General features: G+C 42.1%; 1 protein-coding gene across 1 annotated transcript; it reads right to left on the bottom strand.

The window, feature by feature from the left end:
• Nucleotides 1–14,064: 14,064 nt before the first annotated feature.
• On the bottom strand, nucleotides 14,065–16,434 carry LOC138909565 (uncharacterized). Its single transcript, XM_070200770.1, has 5 exons — nucleotides 16,275–16,434; nucleotides 14,947–15,494; nucleotides 14,737–14,874; nucleotides 14,574–14,631; nucleotides 14,065–14,456 (listed from the first exon to the last, which is right to left on the bottom strand). Exons 1-5 carry the CDS (start codon nucleotides 16,432–16,434, stop codon nucleotides 14,065–14,067), a joined length of 1,296 nt encoding a protein of 431 aa, XP_070056871.1.
• Nucleotides 16,435–16,593: the final 159 nt, after the last annotated feature.

A 16,593-nucleotide genomic window follows, 5' to 3' on the forward strand; every position in this document is an offset into this window, starting at 1 on the left:
TACCAAAGTGAAGGAGTAATTAGGTGCCCTTGTGTCAGGTGCGATTGTATGAAGTTTAAAAAATCGGAGGAAGTTAAGCTTCATCTTTATAGGAAGGGGTTTATAGAGAATTACTTTGTGTGGACTAATCATGGAGAGATCGATGGTAGCCGTGGGATATTTCATAACATGGTTGTTGGTGAAAGTAGTAGGTCGGTGGAGAATACAAATCTTGATTCTAGAATTCAGGATATGGTTGCGGATGCTTTTGGGGGTGAGCCCAATGAAAATGTTGAACAAACTCCTACGCAAAACATTTTTATGAACAGTTAGAGGAAGCTAGTCGTCCACTACGTGAAGGAAGTCCGCACTCTGAGCTGTCTGTTGTAGTTAGATTACTAAGTATCAAATCTAATTGGAATATTTCTCAAGCAGCCATGGACTGTTTCATTGACCTTATGAGTGAACTAGTTGACCCTAATATCAACTTACCTGGTGATTTCTATAAGGCGAAGAGATTGGTTTCTAAGTTAGGACTTTCGTCAATGAGAATTGATTATTGTGAAGATGGTTGCATGTTATATTATAAAGATGATGCAACTTTAGACAGTTGTAAATTTTGCGAAAAGCCTCGTTTCAAGAGGCTTTCCAGCGGGAATATGGTCGCTGTCAAGGCAATGCATTATTTACCTCTTATACCTAGGTTAAAGAGGTTATATGCGTCGATGAGTTCTGCTCCTCATATGAGATGGCATTTTGAAAATAGAAGACCACCTGGTGTTATGTGTCATCCTTCAGATGGAGAAGCTTGGAAGCACTTTGATAGGACATATCCAGATTTTGCTAGTGAACCAAGGAACATTCGGTTAGGTCTGTGTGCCGATGGCTTCACGCCTTTTTCTATATCTGTGACACCATATTCATGTTGGCATGTCTTTCTTACACCTTATAATCTACCACCTGAGTTGTGTATGACTAGTCCATATATATTCTTAAATTATATTATCCCCAGTCCACGTAATCCGAAAAGTTTGATTGATGTATATTTGCAACCTTTGATTGATGAGCTAAAACAATTGTGGTATGATGGTGTTGAAACATATGACATATCAACCAAGCAGAATTTTAATATGCGTGCTAATTTAATGTGAACTATTAATGATTTTCCTGCGTATGGAATGTTGTCTGGGTGGATGACTGCTGGGAAGCTAGCTTGTCCTTACTGCATGGAAAATAGTAAAGCGTTCACTTTGAAACATGGCCGAAAACAATCATGGTTTGATTGTCACCGTCAATTCTTGCCTAATGATCATGAGTTTAGAAGGATGAAAAATGCATTCAAAAAGAATAAAGTGGAATATGATTCTCCACCTCCGATACTTTCAGGTGAGGAAATTTGGGAGAGGGTCCAGAACTTCAGTAAAGTTACTGAGGCTCCACCTTATAGATTCCCCGGATATGGTGTTAATCATAATTGGACGAAACAGAGTATATTTTGGGAGTTGCCTTATTGGAAGGATAATCTTCTCCGACACAACCTTGATGTCATGCATATTGAGAAGAATTATTTTGATAATTTGTTCAACACAGTGATGGATGTTAAAGGTAAGACAAAAGATAACCCGAAGGCTAGAATGGACTTACAAGAATATTGCAGGCGGCCTGAATTATACTTGCAGACAGCAAACAATGGTAAGGTGTTCAAGCCCAAAGCAAGTTACACATTCACTTTGGAGGAAAGATGACAAATTTGTGATTGGGTTATGAAATTGAAGATGCCTGAGGGTTATGCGTCGAATCTTGGAAAAAAAGTAGATATGGAGGTAGGGAAGTTGAACCATTTGAAAAGTCATGACTGCCATGTTTTTATGGAGACCTTAGTGCCTATTGCATTTTGTGGTTTGCCTGAAAGAATCTGGAAACCCATCACAGAGATTAGTTTGTTTTTCAAAGACTTGTGTTCTACCACATTAAGGGAAGAAAACCTACTTCGGATAGACCAGAACATCCGTGTAATTTCTAGTAAGATGGAAAAAATATTCCCATGTGATTTCTTTGATGTGATGGAACACCTTCCAATACACCTTGTACACGAGGCACAACTTGGAGGGCCTGTTCAATGCAGATGGATATATCCCTTTGAGAGATAATATTATAAGTTTGATGTAATATTCTATTTTATTTGAATGTTCTTGGCTAACATGAGATTATGTAGGACAATTGGCAAATGCAAACAATTTGTTAAGCAGAGGAATAAGATTGAAGGATCTATATGCGAAGCCTATCTTGCAAAGGAAACTGCACATTTTTGTTCTTATTATTTTGAGAGTAACGTGCCATGTTCTAGGAATAGGCCCAATAGGCACATGGTCGAATGTGTGAATGATCCATTATATCCACCAATGTCCATATTCAATCAACCAGGCCGATGTTCTAAGGATGTTAGAAAGAGAAGTTTGAGTGATATGGAGTACAAGTCAGCTACACTTCATGTGTTGCTAAATTATCCCGAAGTTGTACCATTTCTCAAGTAAGTATTGATTTATTAGTTATCAAAATGTAAAATTTACTGTGACTACATATTGATGCAACTACTAAAAATATTTGATATGTCACAGTCACTTCGTGGGTCAATTTGGCTATGATGCTGTATATACGAGATTTGATACGTGGTTTAAATAGTTTGAAAGTGTATATATATATATATATATATATATATATATATATATATATATATATATATATATATATATATATGTAGTGAATGTATAAAAATTGATTCATAAGTTGTGCTAACTTATGTCTTTTTTTAACTCTATGTAGGTAAATAATCCAAATAATGGTGTAAATCAATTTTTGAAAGATATATCTTGGGGACCTGGGCTTCAGGTCACAACAATGTCTAAGTACGTAGTGAATGGTTATAAGTTTCATACAGAGGATTGCTCTAAAAATAAAAATAGCAACAACAGCGGGGTGTGGGTTCAAGGTGGTGATGGCAACCAAGTTGGAGATATTGATTATTATGGTGTGGTCAAAGAAATATTACAACTAGAATATACAGGTTGGCCATATAAGAAATTGATACTCTTTAGATGCAAGTGGTTTGACCCAAATCCAACAAGAGGTACAAGAGTACACAACCAATACAACATAATTGAGGTTAATCATATGAGGGAGTATGATCGCTATGATCCTTTCATAATTGCACATAACGTTAGGCAAGTGTATTATGCTCCTTATCCATTGCGGCGGAATAAGTCCGATTGGTGGGTTATAATAAAAACTAAGCCTGTAGGTAGGGTGGAAGTCGAGAATGTGTTGGATGTTGCATATCAAAACGATATCTCCAATGTTCACCAAATAGTGGACGATCAGTTAGAAAATGATTTGGAACATCCTGAACGCATATTGGAAGAAGTTGATATAAATGAAGTAACAATTATAGAAAATGAGGACGAAGAATCAACTGATGAAGCTCAAACAAGTGAGGACGAAGAATTCTCGGACGAGGAACAATACGTCGATGAGGATTAAAAAGTTGGTTTTTTAAAGCACTCTCGTTTTATAGCTAGTTTCTTATATGTTTCAATCTAAATGTGTATTATATTATGCAGATGGCAGGCAAGGGTCAAGGTAACAATGACCCTACTAGTTCTCGGGGTCGAGAAAAGGGTAGGAAGGGAAAGAGGAGGGTAGAAAATAATACTCCCTCTTGTCTACCCTTTTCAGAGATGCCTATGTCTTATCCTCCACCACACGGCTATACTGAGCTGCCACAGCATCACGAGCCGTATACCTTCATTCAGACACCCAGTCTTCCATCACAGGGCCACAGGACTATACGTCCGACATACAGTCCAGCTGCCTCACAGCCATCTGCATCACATCCACATGGATCACATCCCTACATATCACAGCCACATGGATCGCATCCACCCATGTCACAGCCACTCGGGTCACAGCCACTCGGGTCACAGCCATCGGTATCACATCCACTTGGGTCGCATCCAGCTATGTCGCAGTCACAGGGATCGCAACCATCTTCATCATCGACTCCATCTATTGCAGGCCTTCGCCTGGGAGGCATTAGCTCTGACCCGCCTACACCGTCTTCACATGCCTCTGATACACATGCTTCGGATGGTGATGACGAGGTAGTGCATTATGATCGATATGGCAGGATCATCATAGTCCCTGAGGGTGATGGGTAAGTGTTATTCATTATTTTTGCGTCTATTGATTTGTAACATTTTTACTAAGATATTAATGTGTTTTTATTGTTAAATTGCAGGTTCAGGCCGGGTAATAAGACTACGAGGATAATCACCAATGCCATCAGAAAGCTTTATGATGGCCCTTATGCGACTTGGACTGATTGCCCATTCTCACTGAAGGATTAAATATTCTTTTAAACAGTTTAATAATTTATATTTATGATGTTTCCATCTAATATTTAACTTTTGAAATACAGAGCAAGTGTGTATGGGAAGACCGCTATAGCGCGGAAGTGGCTACAGATTTTCATCATAAAGCTAGCAAGAGATCGGCGGATGCTTTGTCGGATGCTAGAAAGAAGAACAAGAGGCCTAGCTGGTTACTTGAGAATTTTTGGAATGATTTGCAAAGGCAATGGCTTACCGCAGAGTTCTTAGAGGAGTGAAAAAGGAAAGAAAGCTCGCGCATCCGAGAAGGGAGGCTCCTTGCACACTGGAGGTGCGATCAGCCTAGGGACAATAAAAAGAAGATTGGTACGTAATTGCCTAAATTATTTTACTTTTCTAAGTATATCTATTCTGTTTATTAACTAAATTAATTTGTTTTCAGGAAAAGAAGTATGGGCGTCCAATGAGTCATGATGAGCTATTCAAGGAGACACATGTTGTGAAGAAGAAGAAAGAGGGGGATCAAGATAGGTGGGTCGAGGACCGGGCCTCGACTGCATATGTAAGCTTTCAATTTTATTTAAGTATTATAATTTACTTTTATAAAAAACTTGAAATACTGATTTAATTTAAAATAATATAGGGTCGCTACCAAAGTAACGTGGAGGAATTCATCCGTAGTCATCCAGCTGGTGAATCGGGTGAGCCAACCCAACCTTCGGACGAGGATGCTGAAAGAATATGGTTGGAGTCTGTTGGCGGTCCAAAATGGGGGAAGGTATACGGGCTTCCTACTAAAAACTTCCATCGCTATAAGTGTGGAATGCGAGGAATAGGGACTTCCTCGCAAGGCGAGCAACTTAATAGGGAGAGCCTCTCCGCTATGCGGGAGACAGTGACAAAGCTCACATCAGAGCTAGAAGCGGCCAAGGAAAGAGAAAGGCTTAGAGATGCTTAATTCCTTGGCATGCAAGCTCAGATCAGAACTCTCCTATCTAGTGGAGCTTTTCTGTTGCCCCGATCTCGTGAGTTATCTCCAGAGGGTCGACCTCCACGTGATCGTTCCTCCCGCCCTACTCGTGATCGTTCCTCCCGTCCTCCCCGTGATCGTGATTCCCGTCCTCCACAAGACCGTTCTCTATATCGTCTTGTAGATGAAAGTTCATCAGACGGTGATGGTGATGTTGTACAAAACACCCCTTGACTTTTATATACTTTGAACTAGACAAATAGAACCGGTTTTGAACTAGTTGTAATTAGTTTTAACTTGGTTTTGGATTTTTATGTTCAATTGAACTTTAATTTGTTAGTTTTAAAGTATTTATTGAATGTTTTGGTTGTTTTTGTTGTGTTGTTGTTGTTGTTGTTGTTGTGTTGTTGTTGTTGTTGTGTTGTTGTTGTTGTTGTTGTTGTTGTTGTTGTTGTTGTTGTTGTGTTGTTGTATTGGTATGCTAGCAGGTGGTTTAGCTGCCAAAACAGGCATTTTATGCCAAAATTAAACCCAGAAAAACCGACCAAAGTTGGTCGATTTTTAATTAAAAAAAATAAATTATTCCAAAATACCGACCAAAGTTGGTCAGTTAATGAACATTGAATTCCCAGAATTCAACACTACCGTCCAACTTTGGTCGGTATTTTGCTTGCATTATTGAGATTACCAACCATAGTTGGTCGGTAATGTTTAATTTTAATTATTTTTAAAAAATATATATTTTCAATTACGGACCAAAGTTGGTCGTTTTTTTTAATTTTAATAATTAATAAAAAAAATATAATTTAGTTAAACCGACCAACTTTGGTCGGTAAAATTAAATTAATAAAATATGTTTCCGACCAAAGTTGGTCGGTAAGTAATTAAACTTGTCAGATGGTCATTTTAATATACCGACCAAAGTTAGTCGATAATTTCCGACCAACTTTGGTCGGTAAGCCATTCCGACCATCAAAATACCGTCCACATCGTAATGGTCGCGTTTTGGTCGGTAATTTGCCATAACCGACCAACGTTGGTCGGTATTTTTGGTCGGTTTTTAGCGAATTTCTAGTAGTGGAGCCTCGAGTACAAAGGCTGCTCGAGGAGTCGGCTCGATAATCTTATCGAGCCCGAGGCGTTGCTTCGAGGTCGGAAATACACCACGCCCGCCCCGAAGGTCAAACTCAAGTCAAGACCGAAGAGCCGACCCAGTAACGAGATCGAGCCAGTATCGGGTTCGAGCCAGAATCGAGTTCGAACTAGTATCGAGCTCACAGACAAGAGCCGTTGCAACCGCACCAAGAGAGAGAATCTTGGCGGGAATCGAGGAAGAGACAAATCATCATGAGTTCTCCACCGTATGCTTTATTTTATTATCTTGTTATAAATAATGTAATGATCCTCTATTATAAAAGGGGAATCCTTGTAAGCTAAAGGCGACAGATTGAAACAACAGACCTTTCCTTATAGACAGAGATATCTCCTTATGCTTATCTTACTTCGTCCTATTCATTCTTTCTGTTGATCATTCTCATTCTCATAGTCAGAATACTTGTATTGTTGTCTTTGTATCAAAGGATATTACGTACCCTTAGAACCATACATAAATTTAACTTTATCTAATTTTTCAGCTAAACAGTTTGGCGCCCACCGTGGAGCTAAGGATAACAGAGATTGGTTGATATAAATCTACAGTACATACCAGCTTACAACTTCAAATCAGTAATGGCTTTACCTATCGACCACGAAGCCGGCCTTCAAGATGAAACCAATATCTTGGCAGCCGGGGGCGGAAGGCCACTCGATGATGGCACTGAGGCTCGAATCGAGGCACCCAAAATTCGATCCGAAGTACCATTGGATATCAATTCACAAATAGTTGTAGAGGCGCATCAGCGTTCCGAACCGGAAAGAAGCATTTAGGGCGGTACTCGATCCGTAGCCCGAAACACCCATAACGCGGGGGAAATCGAGGCCAGCTTGCGTATGATCTTCGAGATGCTACAAGCCTAACAAGTAGCGATATCTTAGTTACAGAGACAAACTCATATACAGAGCAGGCCGGATTCCAATCCACTTCAAGAAATCACCCCCAGAACGGCGCCCGCCGTAGTGAAATCAAACGAGCAAGAATCGGGGACCACTCCCGAAATTACTAAATTGCTCGAGGAACTCACAAAACGAGTCGAAGCCAACGACAAGAGAGTGGAAAGATACAATGCCAGGGTCGATCAAATCCCGGGGACTCCACCAATAATAAAAGGGCTTGATTCGAAAACATTCATACAAAAGCCTTTTCCCTCAAGTACGGCCCCAAAACCAATCCCCAAGAAATTCCGTATGCCCAAAATTCCCAAATATAATGGTACGACCAATCCTAACAAACATGTCACCTATTACACATGTGCCATCAAAGGTAACGATTTGGAGGATGATGAGATCGAATCCGTGTTGTTGAAAAAGTTCGGGGAGACCCTCTCGAAGGGAGCAATGATATGGTATCACAATTTACCATCAAATTCCATCGATTCTTTTTCCATGTTAGCATATTCGTTCGTAAAGGCACATGCTGGTGCCATAAAGGTTGCAACAAGGAAATCAGACCACTTCAAAGTAAAGCAAATAGGTAACGAAATGCTGAGGGAATTTGTATCCCGATTTCAAATGGAACGCATAGAATTGCCACCGGTCACAGACGATTGGGCCGTACAATCTTTCACCCAAGGGTTGAACGAACTAAGTTCGACAACATCACGTCGCCTGAAACAAAATTTGATCGAGTATCCAGCAATAACTTGGGCAGATATACACAACCGATATCAATCGAAAATTAGGGTCGAGGATGATCAGTTGGGAGCTCCGTATGGACCCGTGCATCAGAGCAGGACAGCTACTAAAATCCAAAGGGAGATCGACAGAGAACAAAGGTCGAACAGAGACCAATACCAATCGTACGTCGCAGATCGGATGAACAACGGTTCGGCACGCAATACTGTTCGAAACAATTGAAGGATTGATCGAGGGAAATATTCTCGGGGACTTATGAGCAAGAACGGTTTTGATAAATATTCCGATCCTATAGAATCACCTCGATTATCAGAGTATAACTTCAACGTTGATGCATCCGCCATCGCGTCGGATATCGGACGCATCAAAGACACTAAATGGCCTCAACCCATGCAGATCGATCCTGCCCAAAGGAATCCCAATCAAATGTGCGAATATCATGGCACCCATGGCCACAGAACGGAAGATTGCAGGCAATTAAGAGAGGAAGTAGCCCGCTTATTTAATAAAGGGCACCTTCGGGAATTTCTGAGTGATAGGGCGAAGAATCATTTTAAAAATAGGGATTTCAGCAAGCAAAACAAGCTAGAGGAACCACCATTCACATGATCATCGGTGGTGTCGATACCCCTTAGAGACCGGTGCTTAAACGCACTAAAACATCGATTATGAGGGAAAAGCGATCTCGGACTTAGGATTACGCACCCGTAGGGACTTTGTCCTTCGATGATGAAGATGGAGAAGAAATCATCCAACCTCATAATGATGCACTGGTAATATCCGTACTCGTGAATAAAACTAAAATTAAGCGTGTGTTAATCGATCCAGGTATCTCGGCCAACATCATCAGATTGGAGGTCATGGAACAGCTCGGTCTGCAGGACCAGATCGTACCTGCGACTTTGGTTCTAAACGGATTCAATATGGCATGTGAAACCAACAAAGGCGAGATAATCCTACCAATAAATGTGGCAGGAACCATCCAGGAAACAAAGTTTCACGTGATCGAAGGCGATATGAGATACAACGCCCTTTTTGGAAGGCCATGGATCCACAACATGAGAGCTGTACCTTCGACCATACACCAAGTCCTCAAATTTCCCACATCGAGAGGTGTCAAAATAGTATACGGAGAACAACCGGCCACAAAAGAAATGTTCGCTGTCGAGGAAGCGAAATCAATATCCTCGCCTTCACCGATAAAGGGATCGGGCTCAGAAGGAGAACAGAACACCAAATAGCAATCACAGATGTCGGTTTTGACCCAGCCAGAAAACCAGAAGATCGAAGAAGATGATGATCAGAGGATCCCTCGATCCTTCGTGATCCCCGATGATTCCGACGCCACCAAATCAACAATTGAGGAACTGGAGCAAGTCATACTAATCAAGCATTGGCCTGAACGAAAGGTATACCTGGGAACGGGGTTGAGCCCCGAACTCAGGAAGAAACTTGTTTGATTTCTTATCAATAACATTGATTGTTTTGCTTGGTCCCATTTAGATATAATAGGGATCCCACCAAACATAACGATGCATCGGTTAAGCTTGGACCCTAGGTTTAGACCGGTGAAGCAAAAAAGAAGACCCCAATCCGAGGAAAAGTACGCATTCATAAAGGACGAGGTAACCAAACTTCTCAAGATAGGGTCCATTCGGGAGGTGAAATATCCCGAATGGTTAGCCAATGTAGTTGTAGTACCTAAAAAAGGGGGGCAAACTTAGAAAGTGTGTGGACTACAAAGATTTGAACAAAGCATGCCCCAAAGATTCCTTTCCGCTGCCCAATATCGATCGTATGATCGATGCCATGGCCGGCCATGAGATCCTCACTTTTCTCGATGCCTATTCTGGGTATAATCAAATCCAGATGAACCCGGAGGACCAGGAAAAGACTTCGTTTGTCACCAAATATGGAACTTATTGTTATAATGTGATACCCTTTGGACTAAAACATGCATGGGCTACTTACCAACGCCTAGTAAATAAAATATTCTAAGAACAAATAGGTAAATCAGTGGAAGTTTATATTGATGACATGCTAGTTAAGTCCCTGCGCGCAGAGGACTATTTGACCCATTTGCAGGAAACGTTCGAGATTTTGAGAAAATACAACATGAAGCTCAACACTGAAAAATGTGCTTTCGGGGTCGGCTCGGGCAAGTTCCTCGGTTTCATGGTATCAAATCGGAGAATCGAGATTAACCCCAAAAAAATCAAGGCCATCGAAGACATCACCATCGTGGACAGCGTTAAAGTTGTACAAAAGCTAACAGGATGGATTGCAGCCTTAGGCCGATTCATTTCGAGATCATCAGATCGAAGTCACAATTTTTTCTCTCTACTCAAAAAGAAGAACGATTTCGCTTGGACACCGGAATGCCAACAAGCATTAGAAGAACTAAAACGATATCTATCGAGCCCCACACTACTTCACACTCCAAAAACAGACGAAAAACTTTTGTTGTACCTGGCAGTATCGGAAGTCGCTGTAAGCAGTGTCCTAGTTCGAGAAGAGCAACGTACACAATTTCTCGTTTATTATATAAGTCGGACCTTAGGAGAAGCAGAAACCAGGTATCCACACATAGAAATATTGGCGCTTGCACTAATAAGCGCCTCTAGAAAGTTAAGACCGTACTTTCAATGTCATCCCATATGCGTATTAACCACCTACCCACTTCGTAATATTTTGCACAAGCCTAAACTATCAGGCCGATTGGCCAAATAGGCTGTCGAACTCAGTGGGTACGATATCGAATATCAACCCCGTACGTCCATCAAGTCTCAAATTTTAGCAGACTTCGTGGCTGATTTCACGCCAACGTACATCATCGGGGGTATGGACCCTTTTTACGGACGGAGCTTCAAACGTAAAAGGGTCCGGACTAGGCATAGTTTTGAAATCACCCGCGGGTAACACTATTAGGCAATCTATAAAAACTACCAGATTGACTAGACGACGAGGCCGAGTATGAAGCCATGATTGCAGGTCTCGAGCTAGCTAGAAACTTGGGAGCAGAAGTTATTGAAGCCAATTATGACTCTTTGCTGGTGGTGAGTCAAGTAAACAAAACCTTCGAAGTCCGAGAAGGTAGAATGCAAAGGTATTTAGACAAACTGCTTGTCACTTTGCACCATTTCAAATAATGGACTATACAGCATGTTCCACGAGAACAGAATAATGAGGCTGATGCGCTTGTGAATTTGGGATCGTCGATCAAGGCAGATGACTTGAGCTCGCGGATTGTCGTTCAACTTTTGAGATCGGTAATCGAAGACGGTCATGCCGAGATAAATTCTACAAGATTAACCTGGAATTGGAGAAACAAGTATATTGAATACTTAAAAAGCGGAAAACTCCCATCGGACCCTAAAGTTTCCAGGGCCCTACGGACTAAAGCTGCTCAATTCACGTTGGCTTCGGACGGAACGCTATATCGAAGGACATTCGATGGACCGTTGGCAGTATGCTTGGACCTGGGAGATACCGATTACATCCTATGGGAAGTTCACGAGGGCACTTGTGGGAATCACTCTGGTGCCGATACATTAGTTCGAAAAATAATCAGAGCAGGGTATTATTGGATGCGAAGAAATTTGTTCGAAAATGTGACAAATGTCAAAGGTTTGCGCCAATGATCCATCAACCCGGAGAACAACTTCACTCAGTCTTATCCCCATGGCCATTCATGAAATGGGGAATGGATATCGTTGACCCTCTGCCATCGACCCCAGGTAAAGCCAAATTCATTTTATTTATGAGTGACTATTTTTCTAAATGGGTTGAAGCACAGGCATTCGAGAAAATAAGAGACAAAGAAGTTATAGACTTTATTTGGGATCATATCATATGCCGATTCGGGATACCCGCCGAAATAGTATGTGATAATGGGAAACAATTTGTTGGCAGCAAAGTAACAAAATTCTTCGAAGATCACAAAATAAGAAGGATACTATCAACGCCATACCACCCCAGAGGGAACGGACAGGCCGAATAAACGAATAAAACTATTATTCAAAACCTAAAGAAGAGGTTGAACGACGCTAAAGGAAAATGGAGAGAAAGTATCGGAGAAGAGGTTGAACGACGCTAAAGGAAAATGGAGAGAAAGTATCGGACGACGTCAAAATCCAGTACGGAGGTGACCCCATTCTACTTAGTAGATGGGTCCGAAGCATTGATACCAGTCAAAGTTGGTGAACCCAGTACCAGATTTCGATTCACGATGGTAGAATCAAATAACGAGGCTATGAAAACTAGCCTCGAATTATTGGACGAAAAATGAGAAGTTGCTCTCGTCCAATTGGCCGCCCAAAAGCAACGAATCAAAAGATATTATAATCGAAGAACAAAGCTCTGTCAATTCAAGCCCAGGGACTTATTGTTAAGAAAAGTCACCATCAATACCAAAAATCTGAACGAAGGAAAACTAGGACTATATCAAGTGCTCGAGAACGTCGAAAAGGGATCGTACAGGCTCGGCATTATAAACGGCAAACAACTATCAAGCAGTTGGAATGTAACACATCTAAAACGGTACTACTGCTAAGGTATGACCTTTCCATATTCATTTACATTTCAAAACTGGCCCCCGCAGAAGTCCGAACAAGAGCTAAGATGGATCTCTTGTTTGAAAGCACGCGTTGCACTCTTTTTTTCCCTTAGACCGATTTTATCCCAAATGTGTTTTTCGGAAAGGTTTTTAATGAGGCAACCATTGATCATGATGCACTTACAACAATATCCGAGGCCTTTTTACAATCGACCTCAAATACTGGGGGGCATTAGGCACTCAAATACATCGAGTTCATATGCAAGAAAGTTATTTCACAACAACAGGGTTCCAATAGAAAAAATTATAAGAGCCAAATGGTCGAAACGAACCATGCTCATGTAGATTAACCAGAACCCAAGCGCAAAACACAAACACATGTATAATGACTTGCAAGAAAAGTCCACCTCTTTATCAACGTCCAAGAAAATTCCCGTGCACTCACTCGACCATTACGCCTACGGGCTATATTTTTTCGAGTTCGAAACATTCACTCGACTAATAAGCCTACGGGCTACTTTGATTTTGAGTTCGAGCAAGCACTCACTCGACCATTACGCCTATTGTCTACATTACTCCGAGTTCGAAACATTCACTCAACTAATAAGCCTACGGGCTACTTTGATTTAGAGTTCGAGCAAGCACTCACTCGACCATTATACCTATGGGCTACATTACTCCGAGTTCGAAACATTCACTCAACTAATAAGCCTATGGGCTACTTTGATTTCGAGTTCGAGCAAGCACTCACTCGACCATTACACCTACGAGCTATATTCTTTTGAGTTCGAAACATTCACTCGACTAATAAGCGTATGGGCTACTTTGATTTCGAGTTCGAGAAAGCACTCACTCGACCATTACGCCTACGGGCTACATTACTCCGAGTTCGAAACATTCACTCGACTAATAAGCCTACGGGCTACTTTGATTACGAGTTCGAGCAAGCACTCACTCGACCATTACGCCTACGGGCTACATTACTCCGAGTTCGAAACATTCACTCGACTAATAAGCCTACGGGCTACTTTTATTTTCGAGTTCGAGCAAGCACTCACTCGACCTTTACGTATACGGGCTATATTACGTCGAGTTCGAATCATTCACTTAATGGTTAATAAGCCTATAAGCTACTTTCATTTTAAGTTTGAGCAAGCACTCACTCGACCATCACGCCTACGGGCTATATTTCTTCAAAGTTCGAATCATTGACTCAACTAGCAAGCCTAAGGGCTACATCACTTCAAGTCTGAAAAAACAATCGATCGATCATAGAGACTACGAAGTCAAAATTTGATTAAAGTCTTCACAAAAACAAGTCGACCAAGTTATATATATATATAATTGTCTACATAATTGATTACAAGCGTAAAAAAAATTAAGAACTAAGCTTCCTGGTCATCGTCGGGGGTGTTAGCTTCTCTGTCGGGCTCTTCCCCATCCTCGGATCCGCTCTTGCTACAGCCATCATCATCATCATCAGAAGCCAAGGCTTCAGCTTCAGCTTCGAGCTCTTTAGCCTTTTTTATCTCTTCGGTAAGGCCAAAACCTCTAACATGTATCTCCTCGAGGGTCTCCCTCCGAGACCTACATTTAGCAAGTTCGGCAACCCAATGAGCTTGAGCGTCGACAGTATCCGCTGCCTCCCGTGCCTCCATCTGAGCGGCCTCGGCATCGGCCCGATACACCGCGATGGACTTATCTGCCATGATTTTCGACGACTCAACCTCTGCCTTGGCCTCAGCAAGGCGTGTTTCAAGCTCCTCGATCCTCTTAGCTTGAGCCGTCCCCTTTTGCTTGACGCTTCGAAGCTGAACATCGGCCGATAGTAATTTGGTCAAAATGGTTTCTTTTTCCGCAGCCAGGCGATCAATAGTCTCCTTCCACCGATTACATTCAGCTTTGATTTGATCAACTTCTTCCCGAAGTAACTCGATCTTTTCAACCTTTTGCTGCAGTTGAGACAATGAAGGGTTAACTTCCACAGTTCAGTCAGACCCATACTTTAACAGAACGAGGCTCACTTGCTTATTGAGTTCGGCCTCTTCTTCACGAACCTTAGACAAATCCGCTTGGAGGTCCTTTATAACCTTGTCCTTTTGGCTGCAAAGAAGCCGCAGGGCATCCCTCTCACCCGAGACCTTCTGAAGCTCGGCCTCACACTGACTAAGATCAACACAAAACCGACTAATGGCCTGCATAGTAGGGAAAAAACACAAGTCAAGTATGGAAGAGAACAAAGAAACCAAGTGTAGAAAAATCATTACCCGAGTAATGAAACGTTGTGCCTCCTCTTGTAGAAGAGAAGTGTCACCAATATCGGAAGCATCATCGACTCTAGTGAAACAATCCCGAAAAGGGTCCCCTACACTAGAGCCTCTGCCCATATCCGGGGTCTTCAATTCTCGAACTTCCTTTAACGCCTCCTTAGAAAAGGTTAGAAGAAAAGGCGAATGACCCACTGTCATATCCCCAAGCAAATCACTCAGGGTGCTCCGATCAAGACTCGGGATTTCAGGACTGACATCGACCGGCACGGCAGCCATCGGCTCAGGAGCTCTAGCAACCTCGATAGCTTTTGCAGATCGGATCACCAAAGCCGAGGCGTTATCTTCTTCTTCTTCTTCTTCTCTCAGTCGTTGGACCGAGTCAATTGGAAGGGAAATTTCCTTCCTCCTCACCCTCCGAGTTTTGGGCTTGGGGTCCTCTAACCGAGGGGTAGCTCTTCGCTTCTTTTCTTTCCCCGGTTTCAGGACCGGGGACTTGGCTTCTTCTTCACCGCTCGAAGGCCTCAAAGCGGCATCCTTGGTTATACCTGCATGAAAGGAAATCAATAACAAATAGAACACAAATAATACTTCGAAGGAAACAAGAAGCAAAATCTTACCATAGTTCTTGGCCTCCCATCTACCTTTAGCCAAATCACGCCAAGAGCGTTCGGTATAAGAGGAAGTCGAGGCTAACTTCCGAACCCAATCCTCGAGGTCAGGTACCGCTTGTGGAATCTAAGGGGCAGTTGAATATCGGATAAATACATTAGAAAAAATCGGGAAAAGACACGAAAAGCAAACAAGAACCACTTACAGTCGAAATTCCATTCCTCGGGGAACGACATCTTCTCTTCCAGAATAAGGTCACGGGTCCTCACCCAAATGTAACGACCCATCCAACCCCACTCCTTGTCTTCATCGATGCTCGACATCAAAGCCTTCGATACCCGATGATGAAGTCTGATTAGTCCTCGAAAGATTTGAGGCAAATACAATCGTATGAGGTGATTCAGAGAAAAGTCCAGTCCCTCCGGCTTTGATAGAGAAGAAGCGAAGTAAGATCACTATACGTGATAAATAGGGATGAATTTGACCGAGGGCGACCTGATATCTTTTGCAAAAATCAATGATCACCAGGTCGACGGGTCCCAACGTGAAGGGTTAAGTGTAAACACTTAAAAACCCCTCCACATGAGTGATGACGCTCTCTTCGGGAGACGGAATTTGCAACAAAACCTCGGGACCCTAGTTGCAGTCTTTTCTGACGGCCTCGAGATGACCCTCCATTATAGAGCACATGTACATCGACACGTGCTCGCATCGACCCGGAACAGATGAAGGATTATCAACCTTAAAATCGATCTTCAGAGTGCACGGGCCGGGAACATAGTCGTGAATGGACGGCTCCACCGGTGCCTTGTCGCCGGACGGCCGTGAAGAAGAAGCTTTCTCCTTCTGAGGTACGGTTTTCAAAGTTTTAGCCATTGATATGAGAGGAAGAAAGGCAAAGAAAAGTGAAAAATTGACGACACCTAAAACTCTGGTGTAGATGGATCTAAAGCAATGAAACAGAGGGGAAAGATAAGAGAATTTGGAAGAGTGAAGGCATAAAAGTGGTAAAAGTTAGATGGAAGGGTTATTTAT

The sequence above is a fragment of the Nicotiana tomentosiformis genome, chromosome 4, assembly GCF_000390325.3.
Source record: "Nicotiana tomentosiformis chromosome 4, ASM39032v3, whole genome shotgun sequence".
Lineage (NCBI taxonomy): Eukaryota > Viridiplantae > Streptophyta > Magnoliopsida > Solanales > Solanaceae > Nicotiana > Nicotiana tomentosiformis.